General features: G+C 40.8%; 1 protein-coding gene across 1 annotated transcript in view; it reads left to right on the forward strand.

Annotated features, from left to right (window-relative positions):
• cdkal1 (CDK5 regulatory subunit associated protein 1-like 1) overlaps positions 1 to 17,169 on the forward strand; it is a 229,014-nt gene that overhangs the window by 90,384 nt on the left and 121,461 nt on the right. The window contains exon 8 of the mRNA XM_034611257.1: positions 6,539 to 6,642. Coding sequence (XP_034467148.1) covers positions 6,539 to 6,642 — 104 coding nt within the window. The remainder of the gene's footprint in view (positions 1 to 6,538; positions 6,643 to 17,169) is intronic.

Below are 17,169 nucleotides of genomic sequence, written 5' to 3' on the forward strand. Positions count from 1 at the left end.
ACCCACTCAAAGCAATACCTCTTCTGGGTCATGCCGTTATCCAGCTGATATCGTGTAGTCTAATCCTGGTTTTACAGATCTGTGAAACATGAAATAATACATCACAGCACAAAATGTAGAATTTCTCCTGAAGCCTTCTCTTAACTTCTCTGATACACGTCCAGGTTTAGTGAGTCACACACTTATTGACCAGTGACTCAGTAAAATAGTCAGTGTCATTATTCAGTGGTTTATTAAATGGTGATCAGGTCTGGAAAGTAATCTATTAGTGCATTTTTAAAGTCAGCTTGTTATTTCATGACTCACTCAGTTACACATTACAGGGGTCACTAAGGCAGAGAATCACAGAGAATCAGCTGTCGGAGCATTAAAGTCACACTTCAGATCAGCTCCTCTACCACTTCTTCATCAGTAGACTGGTGGTTCAATAATAAGTTAACATCATACCATTCTTGTCCAGTAACAATGGGCGGACTGATCTAGTACAAACACTGTCTTGAGGTTTTTCCACAGACAAAACAAGAAGTTGGCAAAACAGTCGCGGCTCCTTCGTAGACATGAGGCGGTAGTTTCACACACAAGCACGTGTCATGTCCCTCCAGTCAAAACAACAAGCAAGGCTGCTGTAGTAGTTACTGAAGTCTAAGGTCAGCATGTGACACACACACACACACACACACACACACACACACACACACAGAGCTGTTTCAACGTGCAGCAGTGGGAACGCGAGACTAAATAACAAAATTCAAGAGGTCAGACACAAAGGCTGAATTGAACACTGAGAGAAATGGGCCCCAGCTGCATTGGGACACACACACCCACCCACACACACACACACACACACACACACACACACACACACACACACAGGTCTCGCCACAGATGAAAGGAGAGACACATTCACACGCGCACACACACTTATCCAACACGCACAAATGCAAAAACAATACTATGTGAAATAACGGTGAGAGAACTTCTAAGTCTGACCAGAGATACTTATTGAAAATAAGCTCATAAGTCTTTTTCTGTGTAAACGCTGTGAACAGTAAGTTCAATTTTAAACTCTTTAAACTTGAAATCCTGTCAGCCTCTTCTAAAAATCCTCTTACGTTGTTTGGAATAAAACACAATGTGTGGGTTTAAGTACAAATTGTAAGATTCTGTCTGTCAAATGCCTATTTTGAGAACTTTGAGGTATCAATCAAATACAAGCATTACGTGACAAACTTGCATTGATTTTTGTACACAGAGACATCCGCCATCACGTACTCACCACATCATCATCTAATTACATCCACAAACAAGGGCAGACGGTTTCTGCAGTTTTCTCACAGCTGTATTTATCTTGCTTTTTATTTACTGCTGCAGCTCAGTTTCTCCTTAAAAAACATCGCATTTATTTGCTTAAGAAGCGTGCTGTGCAGGAAGATTAAGCTCCACAAGCAGTAAGCACTGAAACTTGTGTTTAATCCCGAATCCCGATTACAGTTTAACATTCGAACCCCCAACAAGATATAATGAGAGGTATCGTCTTTATCCGAGTCCCACAAGATCATTGCTGTTCATTCAAAGTTCCCATGCAACTTGAATACAAGCAGGTTCTCTCTTGTGACAGTGATATTAGGACTAAACTGGATTTAGCTGCCAACCTTTCTCTGAATAACTAATCATCCTCTATTCTCTGCGCCTAATAGGTCTCTGCTCCTTTGTGTCATTATTCTTTGTGCCTTGACTCCACATTATTTTGCAGCCTCCAACTTTGACTTTGAGATGACACTAATAGTAAACTTACAGGCCGGGCGCTTTGTTCGCTCATATGATCACAGTTTTATGATTTTGTTTTTGCTCATATACTCCACCCGGCTCCCACTCTTAACAATGAGAGCAATGAATAATCTGGCTTTACAATTTACAAAGCGCTCACACTTCCCTGAACAGTTTAAAGCTTTGTTTTCATAATTGCATCTTCAAGCTGACAGAATACATACCCCATGAACACACACACACACACACACACACACACACACACACACACACACACACAACGCTCTCACATTAATGCACACATGGCCCAATTTGTTGGTGCACAGAGCAATTTTCTAATTAATGTGAAGACCCTAAATGCTTATCAGAGGTAAAACCTTTTTCCTGCTCAACTCTCTCCCAAGCTGTGTCTTTAACATGCTGCACATGGGAGCTTGTCTGAAGGGAATTATACTGTGTGTGTGTGTGTGTTTGTTGGTGTCGAGGGAGGTTTACAAATGTATAGAAAAACCTCTGGGCTTTCCTTTCTTTGTTACCTTTTCAAGGCTGCAGCCACACAATAGTCTCCCTCTCTTTTTCCTCACACGCACACACACTGGGGAGGTAGCCTGTCTCATTGTAACTCGTTGATGAACTACACTGTTGTCAGGTACAACAGCTACCTCTGTGGTTTAATTAACTGGGACGAAACAGGAGGGAGGGAGGACAGAAAGAAAGAAAGAAGGGAAGGGATGGGATGGAGGCTTGATAAGGAGGAGAAACATTTGGTTTTTAATTCTTGAAGACATTTTTTTCTCCTTTCCAGTCACATCACTGAAGTATTGTCATCAAGAGCTGCATTATTTTAAACTGCTCTTTACAAGCTGCTGGATGGAATCAAAATACAACTTCTCCTCTCCTCTCCTCCAGCAGATGTGTGTGTGTCAGAGAGAGTGACACTGCTCCTTTCCTTCAGTCAGTGTTAGTCTAAGGGTGCTGACTACTTGTCGCAGTCTGTTTAGGCTGATGGAGAGGTCGAAACTGCTAATGCGTTGTTGTGATACTGGATGAATGTTCAGCAGCAGCACACACACACACCCACACACACACACACACCCACACACACCCACCCACCCACCCACCCACACACACACACACACACACACACACACACACACACACACACACACACACACACACACACACACACACAACTGGCCACTGACTGTCTCTTGAGATTAATGTTGGTGTGATCCACTCAGCTGGGCCTGATCACATTAAGATGGATGGACCCCCTGGTGGTGTAAGTGTGTGTGTTTGTGTGCGCGCATGCAGGGCCCCATCTGTCTGTGTTTTCTCCACAGCGAGGTCCTGTGACCTAGCTGCCATCTTTAGTGCCCTCAACTAGGATAAAGCAATACCCTGTGAGCGAGAGATGGATTGATTTTTTGCCATGGTGACATTAAAAACTGCTCCTGGCGTTTCAGATGTGTTTCAGAATGATTATGAAGATATTGTAGGTGTTTCACTGCGTATTTAATGGAGATGTTACCCGGCCCGGGTAAATGGGGTGAAAAAATAGGGACCAAAACCCGATCGGTTCTTCATACCCCAAACAGGATCGACCTGTTTTAATAATTCATCTTAGTTTTTCATAGATCACATAGTTTTGTATTGCTGCTTTGTCAGGACTTTAGTAATGGATCTGCTCTATTTTCTTTGACGTTTATTTATTTTTCTGTCAGCAGGATTTCCCAAACTACTGCACATATTTTAATGACATTTTCTGAAGGGTTGTGGCATGACCGCATGACCCAAAGAAGAACCCAAGTTTTGGAGTGGATTCGGATAAACTGATGGATTTTTTTGTACACTTTCATTTTAAACACGTGGCACAGGGTACATGTTACCAGCTCAGTAAACAGGATGGTTATGATTTTGAGCTTTTGGGTTTGAATTGTATTATGTTAGTAGTCCAGCGTTTAATCTATATATTATATAAAGTATGCGTGTGTCTGCTCGTCTCTGCCGCTCTTCACACACATACATCGCATTTATTTTTATTAAGTTATTAATCAATGACGTCGGATCATGAATCCAGATCGTTCCAGTCACTTTAACCCTGAGGTCCTGTTGTGTGTGAGAGATGAACTGAGTGTGCACTAAATGTTGGACTTTTTTTCTATGTGTTTAAATGCGTGCCCCATAAACACTGGAGCGAATCAAACAAACACAAAGTAAACTAAAGTACTGTTCAGGTCCTAATAACTTGTTATGAGTATTGGTGTTTATTGTTAAAGTATAAAGTGAGCGCAGGTCAGCAGGAGTGTGGAGGGAGGAGACTCTGACATGGTGCAAACCAACCGCTGCTTTTACTCTGATCCTGAAGCAGTGGCGCTAATCGTTTTGCATTGGAGGTCCATTGTTGAAACCCTGTATTCCAACTTCTTCTCACCCATCTCTGCTTCACTGCCTGCTTGTCTGTGTGTGAGTGAGTGGGGGCGGGGCCTGTGTGTGTGAGTGTAAACTCCGCCTCACTGACTGAGAAGACGCAACTCACTAAAATACACAGAGACAGACCAGCTGAATGTTTGCTGCACCAGTGGGACCAAGGAAAGTTTTTAGGTGAACTTCACAGATGTTGTTTGCGTGTTGTTTGCACTCTGGAGCTTTGTAGAAATGTGAATCTGTAGTGTCGCTACTCCTCATAGAGCGAATAACCACAATAGACTTCAGTCGGTGTGTAGTGGAAACTTGAAGTCAATGGGATTTCTGTATTTCTACACGTCGCAGCGACACTCATCATAGATGGATGTCATACTCAGTACTGATTGTAAAGTCCTTCAGGCAAATGTGTCTTTATGATGTTGAACAACTCTATATAACAGTTTGACTTGACTGTACTTTGACTAAGTACATTATATTTTGAATAGTAAGTGGAGTAGTGAAGTATAATGATTCAACTTTAGCCGAGTGCTCTTATTGATTCAAATGAAATCTGCGTGACGCAACGTACACACACTTCATGTAAACATGACAACAACTGTATCTCGAGTCCAGCAGCAGTTGTGTGTTGTTTACCAGTTTTAGCTTCAGGGGAATCCCTGTTATTCCGCAATGAGGATCTGTCATGGACAGATACAGGGTTTACGCTCATTATCTGCACCAGTCTGATTTCATAGTCTCACAGTAGCTTCCTTATATCACTGCATTTGATGGTAATTAATCATTACTAAGATGTTTCTGTTATTGCACTGGGGTGTATAATCCCACATCAAACACATTTTATCATTGTGATACTTTACTTAAAAGGCCCTTTGTTCTTGTATTAGCAGTGCTGTTAATAGATGGTCATGCTGTTTTCTTTTTAAGTATATTGGAGTTTTTAGGGAAAACACCACTTGGCTTTCTGCTTATGGGAAATGTTTTGTGCTTTGCATCACTGTTATTTTACATGTGGCTCCCTTGGGAGTTGAACTCTTGATGTGGCAGCATTAGTCACCCTCAGCTGAGTTATAGAGAAAACCAAACCCCTAAATTTTAAGGGTGGAGTGGCCAAGCTCACTTTTTTAGCACCACACTGGAACACATGAGGAGACAGGAATGATAAATCCTGACAAATGTGTGACATATTATTTACTTGATGAGAAAGAAGATTTTTTCCTTTAATGTAATCCCTGCAAACACAAATTTAATTAATTGCATTAACTTGTGTTCACTCAGCAGAATCTTCTAGCAACAACTGCAACTAACAACTGTTTCCAGAAATGTTACACCAAAAGTGAAATAATGAATGCGAAGAAATGACTGCAGTGTGTATTTTTACACCAGTATGACAAATTGGAGGTCAGACATTCAACCCTAACGGAGCAAATACCCAAAGTCTTCTCAACAGGGGCCTTTCTTCTCATTTTCAATAGTGATTTTAGAAGAAAAGCCCCCTTCATCCTAAATAAAGACTTGTCCAGAGTTGATTACACGCGATGCTTGTGGATCTGGTGCGAAGCAGCATTTCTCGTTTTTTCTTCTTCGTATTTGGTTTCTTATTAAAAAGTTTCTTGCTCCTTTGCTTTCGAAGTCAATTTGAATGAATCTTTGTCAAAACAAAACAATGCATTGAGTCTAATCTTGCCTCTGCTTGTCTCGGGCAGAGAGAGACAGCAGCTGTCCACTGTTATTTGGGAGCGAGCTGGAGTCCTTATACAGTTTAGCAGAGAGAGAGAGACACTTGTTCTCCCTGCTTCCTTCTCCATTTGTACCAGTAGATTTCATTTAGAAGTCTCATGTCATCTTCATGTTCAATCAATTGATTCAATTGAACATTTCAATAACTGGATTGGTCACTTTTGAGATGGTACATTGTAAATGATTTAAGTCTTTAGCTTCATGGAACGCACAAAATAATGATCAGAAACAAATAAATACTTGTCTAGGCAAGTTTCGCAACCAAGTGTAAAGCTTGAAAACATAAATTATACATAAATTGAATTAAATGACATTTAAGTAACAAGTTACATTAAGTAACAAGTTAAGATACATTGAACTTTATTACATTTTAATTAAATTAATTTGCAAGTGAGCAAAGTTCAGCCCTGTTTCCAACTTCTTACATTTTTGTGAAATATTAGATTGTTTGATCGAGTAAGCGCCAACACCAAAGTGCAATGTGTTGTATTATTCATCTGAGTGAAGTGATGATGGATGAAGAAACTAATCTCATTCTTTCCTTTAAACAGTATATAATATACAGCCATTTTCTCTGTTCTCTTTTTGTCTGTTTCTGTGTGTGTAGGTGTCTGAATGCTTGTACCTACTGCAAGACCAAGCATGCCAGAGGAGACCTGGCCAGTTATCCCATTGAGGAACTAGTGGAGAGAGCCAGACAGTCTTTCCAGGGTGAGTACATTATCTCTGTGGCACATCAGGTGTAAATATCCTCCATCATTTCAGAAATCATTAGAAATAGGGACTTAAATGACAATAAGGGTCACAGAATATCCAGTGATTGACTAGTTTATAGTCATCAATATATTTATATATATTTGTGCTGTCAAACAGTAAGTTCTGCTATTGGATTTAGAGGTTTACTTTATTCTTGGTGAGAAGTTCTTTTTGTGTATCTGTGATTAAATGTGGCTCTTGGAGCTGTTGTCACTAAGTTTTATGTCACTTGCAATTTACTGTGTTTGTTTGTGTTTTCATCATTGGCTCCAGTGTGTTGCAATGATGTGTTGTCCGTGTTTATGCCGGTTTGTGTGTCTGTCCTGTTAAGAGGGGGTGAGGCTTTAGTAACACATGTTGATGTTTTTGTTCTTGGGTAGAGGGTCCGGCCAGTTGGCTCTAGTTCGATGCCAGATGAACAGCTGTTGTGCCCTGGCATCTGTTCCTTGAGAGTAGACTCCCAGAATCCCCAACTGCACAGCAGGCCATGCGTCTATTAGAGCCCCAGGCGGGTCAGTCAAGGGCAAATCTGCACATTGATAACACAAATCTTACTTTGACTAGGTTATAGTACTTACTCTTTTATGTGTTTGTTTGTTTTTTATTGTCATTGCCTGTTGGGTTTTTGAATGGTGTTAAGTCTAAAATCTCTATTGCATCTGTGTAAACAGAGAGAGAAAGTAATTCATTTGTATCTATGATAATATCAACCAAACCTGCTCACGTAATTCATGTCAGATGCTTCGTTTGGGATCTTCATGCCCAGAGAATAACAACCTCAGGTCAATTGTCTCATCCCATTAACATTTCATTGCTCATGCACATGATTTAAATGTCGTTGAACCTGAGAATTTGACCCTGAATGTTTTAGAAGAAGCTTGTTTTAAATATGATCGAATCACAGCTGGTTTCCCTCGTTGATTTTACAGACAAACTTATGTCAGATAATCTCGCAGATCGGTTAGATTAATGATTCATCTTGCAACTCGAATGCACTTGTGAGTGGAATAAAAAAGACTTTAACAGTGATGCAGATAAAAAGCTTAAGGGAAACAAATGTGCTACTTAACATAGAACATTTCCTGTCTCTGCTCCTTCTGAACATCTCATTGTTCATGGTGATACTAAGCTCTCTGCTCAGACATTTATCTTCTCTAACAATGTTCTCGCAACATGTCTGCATCTGTGCAATTATCCCATTTGATTAAAGACTCTGCTACATCTTACTCTCAGTGCATCCTCCACACTTGTTGGTGCAACCCAGTGCTCGGGGAACCTTTTTAATGGCTGACTTTACAGCAGCAAATTCACATTACTGTTTCAACAACGGACCCATTTTCACTTGAGAGGGCAATGCTCTGAGGCAGTGGGATTGAGTCGTCGTCAGATTAATGTTGGCACACAAACGCATACTACTTAAGAGTCGTGATTTGCAAGACTCGTGAACACCATGTTGTTTTTATTCTGGCCTGAGGCTGTTTGCAAACTGACAACATCGCTGTGTCCAAAACACACAGTCGACTGTGTTGATACAGGTATCAGCACGAAACTGAAATATTAACCTGAAGTCTAGAGATGTAAAGATGCTGGAGAGTATTTAACAACTCAGCCACACGGCCAAGGGTTAGGGTGTCTGGAATCTTTGACCGTGCGCTATTGTTGGGCTGAAGATCACTTCAGTTTATATCAGGCTAATGAAAAGTGAGAATATACCCTTGACAAGGACATGGCTTTTTCCAAATCCCTTCCAGAACTCTTTAAAACAGCTGCATCCATACCACTGCAGTGCCCGGGGGTGGGCAGTGAAGGGCAAACTCACCAGCTGCTTGAACTTAGGTCCGTGTGTATGTGTGTGTGTGTGTGTGTATGAGTGTGTGTGTATCAGAGAGAGAGATGTGGGTGACAGTGCAGGGTAAAGATACACCTGCCCTTTAAACTTGTTTGAGGAAAGTTACATTTGTAAAACCTACTGACAAGAAGTTTGTTTTGTGACTCATTACTTTTATTACTGTACCTGCAATGTAAATATTTACCCTTGGTGCTGCTTGTTTGAAAATTGTCACAAAAATTCATCCTAATAGAACTTAGCCACAGCCTCAATGAACAAATGAGTAACTAAATAAATGAGTTAACAAGTGACAAAACCAACATGTGTTCAAACAAACTCTTGACAAACGGGGGGATGATTTACGAGAGTTGTTGAGTACAAAGCAGAAAGTTCAGTTTAGAGGTCAGATATGTGCGTTTGTAATTCGTTAAAACACAGGAAGCATGAGTGTCCCAGACGGTTAGTTGTTTTCAAAACAGAGAAAGAGGAAGCTGGAGGTTAGCGCCTGTCATGATTTACACACAGTTGGAATGAGATGGAGACAGAGATGGGTAACGAGAGAGGACACAGACGAGGTTTCACTGTCTCCCCACTGTTCTCTGTGGTGGATGCAGCCAGAATCTTTCAGTTTTACAGTCAGTGAACCTGTAAAACATTTGATTCTCCCTTCAGAGTGAGCTCTTCATATGCCTACATCTTCATCACTCACATGTTTTGGTGCATCTTAAAAATGTTTAATATTGTGCATTATATTTACTAAAAAGGTGATACTTGTGGAGGGTGTCGATGATCGTCTTCCCCATAAGTGAAGTTGCTTGTACTGAACCATACTGAGAGATACATGGTATTTGTACTGTGTAGTTACTGAGTAGTAATTTACTCAAACTCAAAATGAAATGTTCTAATATTTTGTGATAGTCCTTTTTCCTGTTGTAAATAACTGATGGGAATATTAAAGTTTAAAAATATAAAAAATACATATAAAGGAATATTAAAGTTTTTAAATGCACCTGTACATACTATCCTAATTTTTTAGCATCTTACTCCTTGCAACTTTTATCATCTTATATAAACAAAACACATACATATTTAATGGCCAATGCCCACAGTGAGACTCGCTGTTTTCCAACTCAGTTTCCTGATGCTCGTTGACCACCTTATAGGTGTGTGTCTCCCACACACACACACACACACACACACACACTCACTGGCGAGTGTGATAAGCGAGTTTCATCTCAGGAATAATTGGGAAGAAGCCATCTAATATAGTTTTTGCATGTCACATATAATACATGTCTCTTTTGTTGAACAAATAGAATCATCTGCCACATTTATGAAGCAAAGGGACGCTGTTTACTCTGTCAAATATTTTTGTTGGGTTTGGAATTACATTATGGCAGTGCAGCAGTGCCCCTGTTTCTCCCTCATTCGGAGTCACCTTTTTCTTATCTCAGACAAATTGAGCCCTACAAACAGGCCCTGAAATTTGATTTGCTATTTGATGTCTTTTGAATAATAATAGTGGAAAAAGCTGCAAGTATGAATGCTAATTTTGATTGGGCAGTCAGCCCGCATCGGGGGTATTTGATTGGTTTATCTGAGGGAACTTTGAAAGGATTTATGGGATTTATTCAAATGCGATTTGAGGTAAATAGCTCTCTTTCCATCTGGAAAAAAGAAAAAGTGAGTGAGTGCACAGCTTTTAAAATAATCTGAATTATTCAAATGTATGAATGGATAATTTTTAACATCAGAGAGGTCTGTTAATGTATGCAGGTAATGGAGGCTGGGGATGTCATAGGAAATGACAAGTGTGTGTGTGCGTGTGTGTGAGTGAGAGAGAGTGGGGGTCTGCATGCCTTGTTTTGTGTGTGACAGAGACAGGGAAACTGTGATTGTGCGTGGGTTGGTGTGTGTTTGTGTGTGTTTGTGTGTGTGTGTGTTTTATCAGAAGTGTGTAAAACAGCCAGAAGTAGAGAAATATTTAATCATATTCTTGTGGGTGAGCAGTTCTAGAGATGGCAGTATTCTCCACGAGGTGAGAACAGTAGATGGAAGGTAAACAACCTACATCCACCAGCAACCTGCCAACAAACCAGTGACTGTTCGACTCCCCCGGTCTGTCCTCTTGTCCTCTAAATTTAAACACACCTTCAGCCTCCATCCTTTCCCTTCACTCACGTCTCACTGTTGTTTTTATGTCTTAAAGATCAGCAGTAGAGGTAATTAGGAGCCCAGAATATTTTTGGATATGTTTATTTCTTATAAAATTGCATGTCACAGCATTTTTTATGTCCTTGTTCTGACTGGTTTGTTTGATTGGCATTTTATTTTTACTGTTTTAGAGAAAGTCTTTCTTTGACGTTGTGTTCAGTGAAATCCTCATATTAATCCCCTTGTCAATGCATTAGTTGAACTGACAGGGTTGACACTGGGATGTGAGGCCTGTCTGTCAGCAAGGTTGTTCTTCTACTGCGATGGACAGGCTGCGATACCCTGTAGGGCAACGCAAGGTGTGGGTCTGTTTTGGGACAAGATGATAAATATTCAGTTGCAATACAAATCAAAATCTAACTGTACCTGCCACATGAGAAAGTTCTACTGTCCAAATCCAGCCGTAACATGCAGTATTATGAGTAAAAGCTAATGTGGCTTGACTGTAGTTTTAATATTCTCTTTTCCTAACACCTCTGTGTGATAGAACATGACTAAGTCACTTTTTTTCTGCCCATTCATATTAAAATAGATTTAATCCTATTATTCTGTGTGAGCAGTTGAGGAAATGACAGCTTCCTCTATGAGGTGAGCACTGAAGATACAGAGTTAACAACAACCCTCATGTCTTCTCAATTTAAACTTGATTGTATTAAATGGAAATTGGCTTTTTCCTCTCCTCCTACCAAAACATCTGTGGAAACTATAGTGACCCTATGCTGTGAACACAGTGGCTGCCCCTGAGAAATGGGACAGGAGACGTTGGCCCAGTCAGTCAGACAGTGAGCAGCCAGAGCTGTGTACGAGACAGAGTTCTCTATTTTTGTTGCGGTCCTCAAACCCCCCACTGTGGCTGTCGCCCTGTCAGTTTAAACTGTCAGTGGTGTTTTTGAACCGGCCCTGTCTAAAACAGGATGTGACGCTTCATAGATACAGACTCACTGCTATCACTCCCACATGACAAGCTACATTAGTGTGTGACATGTGTCTAAGCAATCACGACACAGCTTTAATGTTTGGGAGCTGCGCTGAGTGTTGGCATATGACAACCCAAAATTGAAATCTTAATGACCACAATTGCATTTTTTTAAAGGCTGGAGATTTTGTCCCCTGTGAAAAAAAAAATGGTTTGATGCACTATATTCCATTAAAAAAAACAAAGAAAACCAGATGTAAAGCCTGGATTTTGCACATGCAGCTGACAGTATAATCAAATTCTCAGTTGCCTGTTTAATTTTCACATCACCCGTCCTTTTTCATACTAACAGCATACATCTAAGGCAAATATATCCACTAATATCCCCAGATATCAGCTGATTTTTCTCTCGTTTCCACATGACTGATTGCATCAGTGTCCAACACAGATATTAGCAGAAATGACACTGCTTAGCTCCCTGGCTCCAGCTGGATGACATATGACAGATAGCCATAGATAGACAGATATGCGGGCTTGCTTGTTGGCCAGCTCCAACATCTGTGACAGGTGTCAGCTCCTGTTTACCTCTGCGGCTGCGGCTATGTGACACATGGGCAGAGGGGGCTGCCAAAGTTTGCCAGGAACGATACACTCTGGGTCAGCGGTTCCCCCAGGTTGGGTGTTAAAGTAAAATGTTTGTGGGTACGTCTAATTTACACCTTTTATATTAAGTTAGAAGACAAAGAACCAAGCCTTGTGGTGACAATCAGCAGAGAAAAGGCTGCAGGATTGAGAGCAGGAGACAGATTTAACAGATTTACAGGGTCAAAGCAGATGTAAGAGTGTGCATGTGTTTGGTAGCTATTGATAATATCAGGTGTTTTCTCTGCGGAGTGGAGAATGTGTATAGAGGTCACAGGTTCAGAAATCAGTCAGGTTAAAAAGATGGAGGTAATAAGATTAAAAGAAAACCTGCCTCTAATTTGTCTGTTATTGATTGAGATTTGGCAATAGAGATACAGAGAGAGGAGCAGAGAGTCTTCATATTGATAGAAGCACATTGATCATAGTTGAGTCACTGCCATCAAAGTGCCGACTATTGGAAAGGCTGTGGAAAACCGCTGAGCAAGCAAGCACTAACAAATTCTCTGTGTGTGTATGGAGGCAGTCAAATTCATTATCCTCTGGGAAAGCTCGTGTGGAGAAGCTCCAAATAGATTTTCTGAATCTCCGGCTGTCCGATAACTTGCTAATGCTTTTCAGCTACACAGTAGTTTCTTCATGTGCTGTTGCACTGAGAAATGATCCACAGACAGTGTTTCGAAAAACAGGCTGCTGAGTTCAATCATTTGGTTTGTCACCAGTACTAAAGCATCAAGGAGTGATAACTCGTCTTAAGTTTATTCACTTAATTTGCTTCAGATACAGCTTTATTTGTCACTTGATAATACAGGTTAAACCTCACAGGGGAGCAAGATGCTGTACTTGTAACATAAAAACTTTAAAAAACATAAAAAAGAGAGCAGCGTTAAAAACTTAATTATTGCTCTGCAGTTACATACATTTAGCATGACACAGTCAAAGGTAAGGGTTGTATAGGGCTTCAATGTTAAGATATTTTCAAGGTTTGATAACTGCCCCATGAAATATTACAATTTCACAGTATTTTACATTATATATTATGACGCCGGTAATCTGAAACTGAGTTTATTAACTATTACAAACTCAGGAATTATCTATGCCCTTTACTTAAGTAAAAGTATTTATACCTCACTCTAAAAGTTCTCTATTACATGTAAAGGTCCAGCATCGAAATTATAGGTGTAAGTGTTACCAGGAAATCGTGAGAAATATCATCACAAGTTCTCTAAATGATGATTGAAATAGTTTCCAGTTTCTTGTTGGTTTTGCAGCAGCTCAACCAGACTGATCCAGTCTGCGGCCATTACTCACAGATACACTCACCTATCTCAGCCCCCTGAGCTGAGAAGGTTTGTGTCTGTTTCTTTATGGGGTCACAGCAGGGTCAGTGTGCTTCTGCCAAACGATCAGACAACGCAGATGTAGCCTGGAACCATCGTGTGGAAAATTAGTTTGATTTAGCATTTTATGATGGACATTTAAACATGTTTTTTTAGTTAGGGATTAAAGTTATGACCAGAACACATTCTTTGATCTGCACGGATGGATGGTGCTCTCAGAGATGGGCCAACATGTTTGATGTGTTTCCTCCTTTGGCAGCCGGGCTTTACGTCCCCCTTTTATGCAAGTGAATATTCGTCCTTAAGGACAATGTTCGTTTTTGCGATGTCCAAAGGAATCCCATGCTGCAGATTTTCACTTTTTGGTTGGGATGGAATTGGATGATATCGGCCTTTCTTCTCTCTGCCAGTTCCTCTGCTGCATGTGTGTGTTTGGCGCGGACAGGCAGTCGAGGAGGAAGGTTGATGTGCACACGCAGGAGAGTTTTTTAAAATAAATGACGACAAATTTTCATTCTGCGACCAGAGAATGCAACTTGAAAGCTCCTGCACAGTGCAAAGCTTAATGCTGAAATATTTATTAGATAGTCTCGTCCAGCCTTCTTTGTGTATATGAGCCTGTATACCTGCTCTTATCACTTGGACAACCCAAAGTTCAAATGAGCTCGCAGAAAGTCCCAATGAAAGTCAAGTGTTTTGTTAGATAATAGTCTGTACTGAATACATGCTTGTGCTGGAGCATGGTTACAAGAAACAAGTATCCAACAGAAGACACTGAGGAGCCTGTTAGATCTCAGCTTGGTGTGATTCCTCTGTGTTTGCTGGCTTGTTCACACAACAGTGTAATGTGTTCATCAACAGGTACTTTAACCGGCAGTATTTGTTGAATGGGTGACATAACTTACACAGTCAGTGGTGTGGCGAGCTGCTATGAAGTGACTGAAAGCCTGTTGTATACAGGTTATGTTTCCCATTCTGTGTAGCCACGATCGATACGGCGTCGAGAAGCGTTCAGTTTGTTCTGCTCTCCAACTTTCAGTCTGCTTCTTACTGCTTATGTCTGATCACACAAACACTCGCTCTTTCTCCTTCTCTTGTCTACTCAGTGTAAATATTTCATTGGTTGTGTCATTATTGTCAGTTTAATACAGAGCCAGGCGCCTCGCTGTTTGGTAAATGCTGCTTGTCTGGATTTAAACACACTTATTCACATCATGCACAAGGATAGGAAGAACACACACAAACACAATTTCCTCAGGCAGTCTCTTCAGGCAAGGTTTGGACAACCCAGCTGCAGTCTCACCTCCACCACAACTCATTATGCATGGCCATGATGCCGATATTGTGTGTGTGTGTGTGTGTGTGTGTGTGTGTGTGTGTGTGTGTGTGTGTGTGTGTGTGTGTGTGTGTGTGTGTGTGTGTGTGTGTGTGTGTGTGTGTGTGTGTGTGTGTGTGTGTGTGTGTGTGTGTGTGTGTGTGTGTTCTCAGTGACAGCCACTGAGTCACTTACGATTTGAGAGGAAGACAGTTCTTTTCTTTTCTCTCTACCTCCTTCAAACATATTAAATATGTTTTCTTTGTCTTTTGCTCTTTAAGTTGAGCTGAAGCGCGGCCGTCCCTCATTTCCCTGCTCCGTCTTCCTGTTTGACCTCTTTTCATTCTCTTCACAGGATAGACAAAAAGACAACAGAGGGTGGTGTGTGTGCATGCACGTGTGGGTTTGTGTGTGTGTGCGACTGTGCGTGCGCATGTACCGTCTCGTCCTGTGATTTAGTGCCAAGCTGGCAGCGGAGGCTAGTGAATAGGGGGCCCCTTTCACACAAAGGGAGCACGGGATACACACAAACCCACGCGCACACACTCGCACAACTCACAGCCAGTGCCAGACTGCGGGCCACCAACTGCACACCTGGCATGGCGCTATTATGTCACCAGAGTGTGTGTGTCTGTGTGTGTGTGTGTGTGTGTGTGTGTGTGTGTGTGTGTGTGTGTGTGTGTGCGCGTGTGATTGTGTAAGTCCAGCAGACACCATCTGCTCTGTCCTCTGTGAACTCGTGTCCACACCTTTCCTACTTCATTACACTTTATCAAAATGTGATAAAACCTTGGATAAATACCCAATTTTAGTGGTACAACAGTATTTACCCTCTAGTGCTTAGTCCTATTTAATATTCTGCTAGATGAGCGATACATCTATAGCTCTATGTATTGTTTTACAGCTGTTTATTACTGAATGTGTGTTGTTGCAACGCATCATTTTCCTACCACTAAAACTTGCACAGTCAGGTGGACAGTGAGGTGAAGCATGTACTTAATAATGACTCCATTAATAATACACTATTTGTTTGTGAAATACATAAAACTGCTACTAAAATCTGTATTAATGATTTATTTGGGACTTCGGGACTTTTCTCACTGTAGAATATATTGTTTTTAAAGTATTTTCACACACTAGTAAGAAATAAGTCAAATGCAGTAAATGTATTTTGGGAAATTAAGAGGATGCAGACAGTGGGATTCAGGCAATGGAATCAGCTGTAGACAAGAATACATGGTCCTCTGAATACTGATTATTAAGTTGTTTTTGTGGAAACAATTTTTCTTCTTCTATCCTCCATCCATTTCTTCTTCATCATATTCCTCTCATAAATAAAGGTGGTGTATACAACTGTGTTTTGCTGCTGAACAACACTGTGGGGGAGGGGAGGGCAGTAACACATTTAGTCAATAGGTGGCAGTAAGACACTAATATTTAGACTCAGACCATGTGCTCGGCTCACTGGCCTTGTTTTTGTCTCCCTGGCTTTGCACACAATCTCTCTCTCTCTCACACACACACACACCAAGAGTTGGCTTGTGCCTGTTAAAATGTTTAACTGCTGTAAGTCCTCTGACTCACATTTGGCTTTTAGTTTTTCCCCCCTAAAACGCCACCGTCTATGTTTTTGTGTGTATGTGTTTCCTCTCCCACGCTGTGAAAGCTCTGTTGTTTACATACCAACTTCCTCTTTGTTAGTCTGTTAGTCACACATTTTTTTTTAATAAATGGAAATAATTGATATTGTCAAGTGATATATGTTAATATAACCTGGTAAGTATTTGTAATGATCGCCCACTCGAAGACAGTTTTCACAGGTATTTTAGGAAACCCCCTGTTAGTCCTGTTGTGATCCTCCTTTGTGTCCAAACCCAGATTCCACTGGAGGGAAAGGGAAGAGAAATGTGTTTATAAGGGTACTTCAGTCCTGATATTATGATGATATTATCATCATTTCAGCTGTCAGTATATTAGGTCAGGATTATTTTACCTTATAGCTTAAAATGCTGATCTTGCATGTGATCATGGTTTTCTCCATAAAACCAATCTGCCTTTTAATCTCAACTCGTTTTTTTCTCCCTTTCCTTCTGCATCCTATCTTTCTGCCCCGCTTATCTAAAACCTAGTCATAATCTAAATTTTGGTTCCCCATATCTTCCCCCAATTTCATTTTTTATGGATCTGACTCCTTGTAAAATGTTTAATTCCCACTTAGTTTTTTCAG

Source organism: Hippoglossus hippoglossus, chromosome 16, assembly GCF_009819705.1.
Source record: "Hippoglossus hippoglossus isolate fHipHip1 chromosome 16, fHipHip1.pri, whole genome shotgun sequence".
Classification (NCBI taxonomy): domain Eukaryota; kingdom Metazoa; phylum Chordata; class Actinopteri; order Pleuronectiformes; family Pleuronectidae; genus Hippoglossus; species Hippoglossus hippoglossus.